At 44.2% G+C, this 11,935-nt stretch overlaps 1 protein-coding gene across 3 annotated transcripts in view; it reads right to left on the bottom strand.

Annotated features, from left to right (window-relative positions):
• Positions 1–11,935, bottom strand: part of arap3 (ArfGAP with RhoGAP domain, ankyrin repeat and PH domain 3) — a 49,747-nt gene that overhangs the window by 11,771 nt on the left and 26,041 nt on the right. For all 3 annotated transcript variants that reach the window (XM_040119309.1, XM_040119311.1, XM_040119310.1), the window contains exons 10-22: positions 10,976–11,160; positions 10,341–10,447; positions 9,076–9,275; positions 7,077–7,162; positions 6,364–6,546; positions 4,647–4,788; positions 3,812–3,916; positions 3,153–3,309; positions 2,926–3,028; positions 2,155–2,353; positions 2,004–2,067; positions 1,748–1,911; positions 909–1,121 (exon numbers count right to left, since the gene is read on the bottom strand). In XM_040119309.1, coding sequence (XP_039975243.1) covers positions 909–1,121; positions 1,748–1,911; positions 2,004–2,067; positions 2,155–2,353; positions 2,926–3,028; positions 3,153–3,309; positions 3,812–3,916; positions 4,647–4,788; positions 6,364–6,546; positions 7,077–7,162; positions 9,076–9,275; positions 10,341–10,447; positions 10,976–11,160 — 1,908 coding nt within the window. The remainder of the gene's footprint in view (positions 1–908; positions 1,122–1,747; positions 1,912–2,003; positions 2,068–2,154; positions 2,354–2,925; positions 3,029–3,152; positions 3,310–3,811; positions 3,917–4,646; positions 4,789–6,363; positions 6,547–7,076; positions 7,163–9,075; positions 9,276–10,340; positions 10,448–10,975; positions 11,161–11,935) is intronic.

Raw genomic sequence — 11,935 nt, 5'->3', positions numbered from 1 at the left:
AATTAACTCAATTAAACTTTATCTTGTTATTCAACTAAAAATAACTAAAATATATAAAACTAAACTAAATAACTAAAAATAATAAAGACAAAATTTATGATAAATAACTGAAACTCCAAGGGCTGTATCTCCCACACAGTTCTTTCTTCATTGAAGTAAACCTGCTCAAATTTAAGTTGAGACTTGGCTCTTCAATCTACTTTCCATTATTTTATTTCAGAGTGAATGAGCTGAAGCTCAGAGCCTGAAGAGGAAAACGTGGAACTGTCCAAATACTTAGGGTCTGGACTGTATATTTGCGCTGTTGATCTGCAACAGTGTACTGGTGTAAAAGCTTTAAAAATCAGAATCAGAAATCACTCATTTGTGCACAGATTGGTGACTTGTTCTGTTAACAGCTGAAAGACTGTAGCCGGTTCAATATAAAGTCACATCCAGGATCCAAAATGTGTTGTCACTGTTCCCCTTTAACTGGGCACCAGCGCAGAAGCCTGGCTAATCGGGCTCCATAGACTGAGTCCGGATGGTGTGAAGGGGACTCAGTGCGTTAGAAGAGACACTATAAAAGGACAGAGTGTCAGCGGGACAGTCCACATACACTCCAACTGATCTGCAGTCAGTAGAGAGAACAGGACTTGAATACGCCTGCAGTGATGGTCCAGCTCCAGATACAGAAAAGAGTCTTTCAGACCAGGTTTTATAGGTGGATCACTGTAATCCTGTTACACTCAGCTGATCTGAAAGCTTGGAGGTTAATCTGCTGATTTTGTGCAAAAAAAAACAAAAAACAGAGACATGTCCAAAACAATAAAAAGATCCTCAGGGTCCAGCCCTCAGACAGAGACGAACCTGAACCTAAACCTGAACCCTGCCAGCAGAGACTCTGGTCTGAATTAAACAGGACTCACTAGCAGCCTCCTGCCACAGTGGGTGGAGGTCGGCCATGAAGATGGGGTCTTCGATCTCTCTGAAGAACCTCTTCAGGACGTCCGTCACGTCCTCGATGAAGTGGTCTCCGATCCGCAGTTTGACGTTTCGAGCATCTTTGCGAAACTCTTCCATCAGCAGTTTGATCCTGGATTTGGCGCCGTTCTTCCTGTAGATCCCCTCGTGGCCCAGACCTACAGAAAACCCAAACCACGAGCTTTTAGAAATTGAGAAAAGTCTTCAACATTAAAACCGACGTTGATTTGCGGAGCTTGAAATCTATCATTGCAAAAAGGACTCTTGCGAACGTAAAGGAGCTTGAGGGCAGAGCAGTGGAAGATCGGGAGAAACTACCAGCAGGCGGTGCCAGAAGCTTCTGGATGGCTACAAGAAACGTTTAGAGGCTGCCGCTGTCGAAAAAGGTTCAGCAACCGAATAATGGTGTCCGGGGTACATTTGGTGTTTGTGTTATTTCACTGTCATGCAAGTTTTATTTTTTAAATTTTATTTTGTTCAGTAATTTTATGAAGATATTTTGATTATACAAACATATTTTAATTTGTATTTATTTCTGAAGATATTCTGAGTTCCGTACTTGATGTTCTGAGGTGCCAATCATTTTCCACGTAGATTTATCGTCTCGCAGCTGCTCTCTCTTAGCAGGTAAACTCCGCTGGTTATTCTGGAGTTCTGCTACGTGAATAAACCGATTTACTTACCTGCATTTCTGTAAACAAAAATTTTGGTACTGAAAGTGAAACCTTTTACTTCCTTCTCCTCTTTGAGATAACCTGACCCCTGTCGTCCTCCTCCTCCTCACCGTATTGAGTGATGAAGGCGATGCAGCTGTCCACGATGATGGGGATGTCGTTTCTGCTCAGCTGTTGTTCTCTCAGAGTGTTTCCTTTACCACCGGCTGCTCGCTGGATGTCTGAGTACCACAGAGAGAAGTCTGTCCGACAAACCCCCTGCAGGTGCAGAGTCCTGACGAGGAGAGGAAACCAAACGATGAAGGAAACAGAAATAAAATCAAGACCAAATCAACCGGTATCCTACAGAGACACTCTCCCTCTCACCTTCCTTTTTCTACTAAAACCAGGATGTCTTTCTTCTCGTGGTTCTCGTTCTCGGAGGTGATACCTTCGACACAAACACAGACAGTTTTATCTAAATCAGTCAGACATGGTGTATTTGTAGACCAGTACCAGGGCCGTCGGGGACACTGACTTAGCTCCTGCAGGCGGTTCAGGTTGATGATGTCCTCTGCTGCTCCGTCGTTTCGGGGACAAATGAAGAGGTTAGACTTCTGCAGGACGAAGTAGGCCTCCTTCCACTGCTGAGGGTCCAACATGGCTCTGTACCGCAGCAGACCGACCCGCTCGAACTCCCGGGTCAGCAGACAGTGACAGCTGAGCGGAGTCGCAGCCTGACGATGAAGAGCAGGGCGGTTTGTCAACACAACCATCCACAGTAAAAACTGATGCCAGAAAAAACAAAGCTGAAATATTTTCAGAAAAGATTCGCAATATTTCAAAGAAAAGTCACAATATTCCAGAAATAAAGTTTAAAATTTACTAAAACTGTCGTAATTCTTTAAATATGTCACAATATTTCAAAAATAACGTTTCAAAACTTCAAGAAAAAGTAATATGATAACAAAGAAGTTTCAATAGCTTAAAAACTTTATCAAATAACATTTCAAGGTGAAAGCGGGACTATTTAAAAAATAATACAATACTTCAGGCACAAAGTTGCAATATTTGTGGAAAAATTGATAATAAACTTTATTCTTGAAATGTGATATTTGTTTGTTTGAATTTTATTTTACTTGAACCTGATAAAGCGGAAGAAAAGAAGGATAAAATAAAAACTATAATAATAATAACGACAATAATAATAATAATAATAACAGTAATCACAAGATTTACGATTGTACCAAATTCATAACAGATATTTCCGCATCAGACTTTTCCTCTAGGGAGTGTGAGAGTGTCTGACCTTCCCGATGGCTTTGGTCCAGCTGTGCAGAGCGTCGGCCGTCTCCAAACCAAAGTAATACAGTTTGTCTGAAGTCAGATACAACTCGAAGGTGTGACGAAACCTTGGGGGGGGGGCAGAGAAGTCAAACACACATTTTACCTCGGCTGTGTTTCCATATGGACATAAATGTTATCAAGCTTGTCATCGATTAAACGGTGTGTAAAACAAATAAGCTGCGTCCGCACCTGTCGATGAATCCGTTGTTGCTGTTGGAGGAGTCGGGTCGGCTGACTCCCAAACAAACGATGTCTTTAGCACTGATCTGCATGCAGGGGTCACCTGACCGGTCCGACTCGTAGAAGACCAGAGACTGATCCACCGAACACCAGAACTTCTGGAAGTCTGACGACCAGAGGAGAGGAGAGGTATCACCTCGGTAACACCGTTTTTTAGATCTAGAGCTTTCGACGTTTGCAGCCCAGTCACGGAAATCAGACTCTCTAGTCCCACCAGTCGTTAATTACCAGTTCAACACTGTCTCTGCCGTGACTATAGCTGATACCAAATTAAATGTTTTTTCTAGGAAACGGTGCAAATTACAAGCCCACAAAACGAACGGCAGCAACTCATTTCAGTGACAGAACTCTGACCATCAAATCTTAAAATGAAAGTCGAGCTCGGTTTAATGTTAAACAATCAAAGACAGGTTACGATTTGCTGGTTCAGTAGGAAACGGGGCGAAACTTGGTGGAGCTCACTGCAGCTCTTTCCGTCTTTTCCTAAATCCTCTTTGTTGTGTTTTTTTTTTCTTGCAGAGACACAGAGAGGACAGATTCCTGCTTTAAACCTGAGCCAGCTGACCCCCTTCCCCCACCCAGCCGTCCCGCTCCCTCCCTCCTCCCACCTTCTCGAGTTTTTCTGGACAGCGTTCCTCTGTTGGCGGAGCCGGACTTGTAGAGGTACCCAGAGTGAAGAACAGGCTGCATGATCTCATCGTACACACTGGGGTCTGATGGCAGACACACACACACACACACACACACACGTAGATATCACATGGATTGAAATGTGCAGATTTTAAACAAATTAAGAAAATAATCTGAAGTTATAAAAGTCATATTACCTCAAAGCCACAGATTTGTTTTGTCAAACTTATCACTGTTATTTGTTTTTTATATTCAGAGTAAGTCCAGATAATCTGAAAACAAAAGGTTTTCATCCTTTGACTTGAAAATATCAGACTAATAAAAAAGAGTTTTTGACTGAGACGTGGACGTGAACCGGTTCTGAATTCAGGGGTCGAAAATAAGAGCGTCTGCTAAGTGAAGCAAACTGTAACAGGATAAAAGCCTCCCTGCGGGACCAGAGCTGGAAACAGAGCAGCTGCCTCACAAAAACCTCCACAAACACAGCTGACCTTCAGCGGTCACGCTGCTCAGGTTCACAAACCTGACTGTTTTTATATTTTACATCTCACAGGAGAGAACTGTCCAAATGTTTTACCTGACTCTGAAATCAAACAAGAAATGACCTCACGGTCTCAGGCCTGACCCCTGTTGCCTGGAGAGTAAAGTCCACTTAACTAGAGTATAGAACCGTAGACTCCAGTAGAGTCCAGAGCTGATGTGTTGTAAGTAAAGTACTGTAGAGTGGAGGCACAGCACAGAGTACAGATGAGACCAGACCAGAGATCTGATGCTGTTTCAGCAGACTACATCAGAGTACAGTGGAGTCCTGACCTGACACGGTGCAGTGATCCAGCGGGTGATGGTGTCGTTGGCAGCCGTTGGAGTCGTCGGTTAGACGAACTGACTCCGCCTCCAAGAAGATCTGAGTGACGGTTTTCAGAAGAGTCTGCTCAGAGACCGCCGAACACAAGACCTGTTAATGAGAGAGAGACGTTAGCAGTACTCCAGTTTCCCTCCAAATGAATTTAGTGTAAATTTTAACCGAATTTCCAGAAAATCGTCAGGGTAAAACGTGAGTCCAGTCTCGTTTCCCTCCACTGCTGCTGTGTGAACGTGAGCTGATCAACAGCAGGTGGAGCCGGTTCTCCGGTCGCTGCCGTTGAACCACCACAGAAGAAGAGGACGCAGGTCGAGACGAGGTCATTAAAAGAGCTGCAGTCAAAGCTCAGATGATAGAAAACCACGTGGAGAACGTGATGGAAACCTGACGTTTCTGCTGGTTCCATGTGTTGATGTGAGGAAGGTTCCAGTCTCCTCATGGTTCCTCACAGACCTGATGGTTTCTCTTCACGCTTCACGTACGTCAGCGTTTATTCACCCGGCCTGTTTTATCTGCAGCTGCTGTTCCAACAGCCACGACAAGCACTTTTTACGCTGACTTAACTTTCTTTCTAATTTCTGGCGTTTCCACTCAGTCTTAAATGAGCAAACTGAAACATCCACCGAAACGCGCTCAGAGCTCGAACGTGAGAGCAAACGTGTCGGGTGTGTTTCAGCTCCGTAGTGAGTGATTCCTTCTTTGAGCCTCCAGCAGCTGTTATGTTTTTCTCTCTGATGTTTCGGTTTCAAACAACATTCAGGTCACTTTAACCAACCAGAGCCCAGCTGACGCCCCACCGCACTCTGGGAAAGTTTCCCTCTGAACATAATTCTTTAACAAAGGGTAAAAAGGATTTTTTCTCCGGATCGTTGTGATAGCGCAGGTCAGAGGATCTGCCGACACACAGCACGGATCTGATCCCGGTCGGCATCTGTGGCTGAGTCAATGTAACTCACAGCAACTTCACTGACTGATATCTGATCTGCGTCCAGTCAGCTGACGATGCTGACTGAATATTGAGCAGATTCGTCATTTGAAGAGCTGAAAAGATGGTTTCCTTAATTCATCAGCAGGGACAGAAGTGAGAAGGAAGCTGTTAAACACAAAAGGGGAGTTTTAATTTGCTTAATTAGAGCGTACGGCACGAGCACTTTGAGTCTCAGAGACCTTGTTCAGCCTCTGCTACTTCCTGAGACCACACTGACCGCTCATGTCTGATCCTCACTGATCTCAGGTCAGCTTTTACGTCTCGATGTCTCTCTCTGCAGACTGAACCCCTCGGAGCTACTGCAGCTGTTAGAGACTCACTTTGTCTCTGCAAACTAAAAACCTTCTGTTCTCCCGTCAGAGCTGCTCTTAAAGAAGAAAAACTGACTTCCTCTGCTACACGTCTTCACCTGAACCCTCCTGAGTATTCATGAGAATACAGAAAAACCACGTTTAACTCACACAGATTAGCATCGTAACATTAACTGACTCTATTTTCACATATTCATCTCAGGTGGAAACATGATACATCACGTACGATTTTCCAGATTTCCCACATGTGATGATTTCACACACAGGCACGTGTGGATTTGGACATTTCATCTGTGGAATATCACATGCTACGGCAGCTTTACCAGCAGCCTCCTGGTTGTTATTTGAGGTAGAAACCAAGATTCAGACCTTGAGCAGCTCCTCCTGGCTGCTGAATGCAGGGTGGGGGAGGCGGTATCGTCCCTCTCTGTATTTCCGGTTGATGAACTCTCTCCTCTGTTCAGGTGAGGCGTCGCAGTCCAACTCCTCCGACAGAGACAGACGAGCCGCCCAGAAATCATTGGCCCGGTCGTTCCCCAGCATGATGAAGAGCTGACACACACAAACAGATAAACAAGAGTCTGGTTGGGGGTTCGTGATTACAGACCAGATACCAAAACAGCTTTAAGGGGAAATGAACACACTGTGGGGTGTTGAACTCGCCTCCTTCACGTGTTCGAAACATGGATTCGAACCCAGTTTCAACCACGCGCTCTTCACCTCATTCCAAATTCCTCCTAGCAAGGGCTGCTCTGTATGTAACTACAGTTCTATGAATTCTGAATGAGCACGCTGCATCAAGTCCAGCCTGGATAACGGACTGGGTCGAGCAGACCGGTTCATCTGGCCCTGGTTCATGTGATTTTTTTAAACTGGTATTATTATTATTTGTTTGTACATTAAAAAACAACAGTTATTATAAAGGATCTGATTTGTACACAGAGAAATTCACATACACACAAACACACGTTTACCTACATATACTAAGAACTTGAAGTAAACAAAAGCCTGTGCAGCCGAGGTAGGACGCTACAAGCTTGTCCACAGACCGCTACAAGTGGACAGACAGGTTCTGGTCTCACCTGGACGATCTCGTTGCTCCACACGCTGGTGTCCAGCTTCAGACTCTGAACTTTAGAGACCATCGTGCCCAGACCTCTGTGCTGCCCTGTGGACAAATACATACACGCACGTACGCGCGCACACACACACACACACACACACAGGTGAACAGAGGTGTGGGGTGTCTCTGGGTGGTCGGTTCGTTCTCAGCTCTCAGTGACCACAAGACCAGAATTAGATACTGTATATGGACTTTTTCTAAAAGGGGGCTGGATTCTGCAGGTTTTACTTGTTAAATTGGGGAGGTTCTCAAGCCAGTCCGAAGTGTACAGTAAGCACAGTATTTGTGTGTGTGTGTGTGTGTGTTGAGCTTGTTGAAAAATCTGTGTTAAGGAAGCTCTTCATGAGAAGACAAGCGAACGAACGCCGCTGTGTGACCCCGTTCCACCTGTGTGTTAATAAAGCTGATTAATAAATCGGTTATTCCAGAGAGGATCAATAAACTCATCAGGGTCAATCACCAGAGGATGACATCAACACAACTGTCCAATGAACGATCATGTTTAAACCTCTTGGTTTGTTTGTTTAAGTACTAATTCACTGCCACAAAATGCAGCTGAACCAGCACAGTGACAGTTTCACCTGCAGTGATTCATATCTCCACAGGTATTCACAGGTACACAGACAGACAGCGCTGAAAGTTGTGCAAGTGTCTGACAGCATTGACAAACTCTGAGTTTACCTGTGCAGGTGTGTTTATATTGCGAACGGGATGATATCTGACTACAGTTCTGATTCTAAATGTCACTGAATGTCCTTTAGTTCTGGGTCTGTTTCTCCTGGTTTGGTCTCTCGGTTCCAGTGGAGGGAATCTTAATGTTAAGACAGAATGAAACCTTGGACAAAAGTTTGTGTCAGCTGTTTGTCTCTTTCCTGTTTCAACTTGACAGTGTCCCCGTGCACAAAACCAGCTCCTTTGATGTGGAAGAACCTGACTGATCTGCACTGAGTCCTGACATGCCCATGGTGTCAGAATCACAGATCACACTATCACACACAGCTGCACTGTTCGGCTGTCCATATACTTTTGTCCATGGATCTAACTTATTTAGTTTGATCATAAAACTCCGCGAAAACTGGTTTGTACATAAATGTTTTATGGGGTCCGTTAAATTTCTCTCAATCCTTTATAAAATATAAGACTGGCATATCTACATACTTTTGGCCACATAGTGTATATCAACACCATTTTAGAACAAAATAAATAAATATGTGTTAGATGTATGCTACTTTGCCATAAGGGTGTTGTTAGATGCAGACTCAGGTTTTCAGTCTGGTTGCCTGGTTGTCGTCGGGTAGTTGCTATGTGGTTGCCGGGGTGTTTAGGGTGGTTGCTTGGGCGTTCAGTTAGGCTGCTCCAGTGTCACTGGATTGTTGCTGTGGTGGTGTTTTGGTTAATTTGCAGGACAGTGAGGAGTTTCTAGAGGGCAGCCAGGACTGGGTCCCTGGGTCGTTGGCACATCGGGTGCTTTGGTGGTTACCTGGCCGAGTTTAGATTTATCCAATCCCTTATATCATTATATAATCTTCTAGTCTTAATTTGTCTAATCTACACTAATCCTAAAGATGCTTGGGGCTTTCTAGAGTGTTTGGGGTGGTTGCTGAGATCTTCTGGGAGGTTACTGGGGCGATACTAGGTAGTTGCCTGGTGTGGTGTTTCGGATGATAATTAGGGAATTTGGAATTTGGTTGCTGGGGAGTTGCCTGGGTGTTTTGGGTGGTTGCTATGTTGTTAGAGTCCTCCGGGAGGAAAAGATGTTACTTGGTCGTTGCTCGGCTGCAGGTTGGGAGGTTACTAGAGTGTTTCATGAAGTTGTGATCAATTCAAATCAACATTAAATCAACAAAGTTCAACCTAATTTTAAACAGAAAACAGAATAGAGAGCTTATTTGCAGTATCCCACTGGGATTCATGAAGTTCTTTAATCTTAGCTAAGCTAAAGCCACAGAGGGTCCTACCTGCACAGTTCTTGCAGATGACCACACACAGGTTGATGGAGGCCCAGTCAGGATTCAGGGCCTTGCAGTCGGCACACATCCTGTTGGATCGGTTGGACCAGATCTTCTCGGCCACCTCGTAATCCGACAGAGTCTCGGCGATCGACTCCTGCAGGGCCTCCATCCAGTCCCGCTTCTCCCGGTCCGACTCCGCCGTGAAGCTAAGAGGCAGAGCAGAGGTCTGCGGTAAGGCCTGGTGGACGGTCACCACGGCAACGGCATTTTAAAGACACAAATCCTCTTAAGTATTCATATTAACAAAGAAAAGAAAAACCGAATCCTTGTCGATTTCAGTACCGGACACCAGACTGAGTTGACTTTTTATGACGGTTTTATGTTTCTGGAAAAAAATCAACCGTTTGAACTGAGCAGCAGAGCCGAGTCAACAGGCTGCAGAGCTGCAGGGAATTAGCTGTAAGGAGCTTTTTCTGATTCAATGACCTGGTTTTTGGGACCAAATGGCGCAGCCTGGCAGAGGCTGGCAGAGAGGAAGAACATTTTGCTCCCAATTTCATCTACAGAGCTGAAAACCAAAGATCTGGACATGAGGCATCTCTGTTTTTAGATGAACACAGTTCTTCAAATGGGACAGATTCTTCACAGTCAGGTTCGAAATGTTTTAAGGTGTTAGATTCTAAAGGAGCTCTGTGTGAAAATATTACTTATTTTCAGGTAAAAAAGAGAAAGACATTTGCACAAAGCATTCACTGCAGGGCCGGAGGTGCTGGTAACGGAAAGACGAATGTGTATTTCACACAAAACAAACCGGGCGCAAAACCACACACACAGCCCATAAAAATATGAACAAGGACCTTTTGTTAACACTGACTGACTGCATATCGCTCAGTTCTTCATCAAGCTCATCCTTTATTTTGATGGGTTGAGTGTCCTGTTTCTGCCACCAACACTTCGTTTGTTCTTTCCTGATTGTTTCGAGTAGTTGTTACAGTACGTCTGTTTTTATTGATAAACAATTGCCTAAATTAATCCTTCTTCCATTCACAAAACAGCACATTCATTCATCCAATAAAAACTCTTTTAACCTGAAGAACGGGATTCAAGTCCTGTGCAGAGTCAGAAGTCATGAGAAATGTGAATTCAAAAACTCATGTTAATAAAGTTTTGATCCGGACAGACGGGATTAATAAGCCTTATTAATACGAGTTTTTAGGTTCAAAAACTGGTATGAATAAAGTTAGAGGGGACACCGCAGTACTTGATGATACCTGAAGGTTTTGTACGGCGTGATGAGGTCAAAGCTCTTGTGTTTTCCATCTCTGATTGTTGCTCCTCGAGCTTCTATCACTGTGATGCCGATTCCGTTACGAAAACACTGCAGACACAGAAGTTAGAGACACACGTCAGGACAGTTTATTAATTAACTCTGGGACAGAGTTACATGTCAAACTCTCTCATGAAACCTGGTTGAGACACTAAAATCCTCTTCATTTAACTCTGGAACAATCTGATCAAAGCACTAAAACCTGACCACACATTTGATGTTTAGCTCCCAGTAACTCCTCTGTTCATTCAGCTCGGGCGCTGTGCATTAGTCTCATAATGATGGGAAAACCTTCGATACATGACTCTAGAAAACATCTGAAACAAGTGAGTTTCCATTAGAATCGGATTAAACTAATTTTTTCATGTCAGTAACAGAAAACAATTATTTGGTACGATGGAAACTTTTAGCAGTGTATTAAAAACCAATGTGACTGCCTTAACAAGATCAAAAAGTTTTGAGGTTTGAGAAGCTGCAGTTTCTTAAACTGAGTTTTCTCTGTCAACACTCAAGATGCTAACCAGCAGCAGCAGCAGCATCAGGACTCGTTAACATTCAGGCCGCAGGTCTTTGTCTCACCTGTTCACTCTTGTAGAGCCAGATCTGATCCGTGTTGATGGCGGCATACACTTTGGACTTGGTTCCTTTCAGTTCCAGGGTCCCGTGTCTCTGACAGTGAGATCCAGGACCGAAACGCCGCCTGCCAAACACCAGCTGATCTCTGACGTGTTCCTGCAGCGTGGAAACCCACCGCCGCTTCAGCACTAAGTCACAGTAAGACAAACAGCAGCCAAAATACGCCATCATCATCATCATCGTCATCATCATCATCATCATCATAACCATAATCATTGTCATCCTCATCGTCACCATCATCACCGTCACCATCACACCATCATCACCATCATCATCATCATAACCATCATCATAATCATCATCATCACCACCATCACCATCATTACATCATCATTGTCACCATCATCACCATCATCATTGTCACCATCATCACCATCATCATTGTCTCCATCATCGTCACCATCACCACCATCACCATCATCACCATCATCACCATCATCATTGTCACCATCATCACCATCATCATTGTCTCCATCATCGTCACCATCACCACCATCACCATCATCGTCACCATCATCACCATCATAACCATCATCGTCGTCTCCATCATCGTCACCATCATCACCATCACATCATCATCATCGTCATCATCATCGTCATCATCATAACCATCATTGTCGTCTCCATCATCGTCACCATCATCATCACATCACCACCATCACATGATTATCATCACCATCACCATAACATCGTCATCATCATAACTATCATCGTCACCACCATCATCACCATCACCACCATCGCATGATCATCATCATCATAACCATCATCATCATCATCACCATCACCACCATCACAACCATCACCATCATCACATCATTATCATCGTCACGTTCACCACCATCGTCACCATCACATCATCATCATCATCACCACCATCATCACATCATCATCGTCACCATC

Source organism: Xiphias gladius, chromosome 23, assembly GCF_016859285.1.
Source record: "Xiphias gladius isolate SHS-SW01 ecotype Sanya breed wild chromosome 23, ASM1685928v1, whole genome shotgun sequence".
NCBI lineage: Eukaryota > Metazoa > Chordata > Actinopteri > Istiophoriformes > Xiphiidae > Xiphias > Xiphias gladius.
The sequence above is the reverse complement of the archived record's forward strand: the minus strand, read 5'-3'. Positions and strand labels throughout refer to the sequence as shown.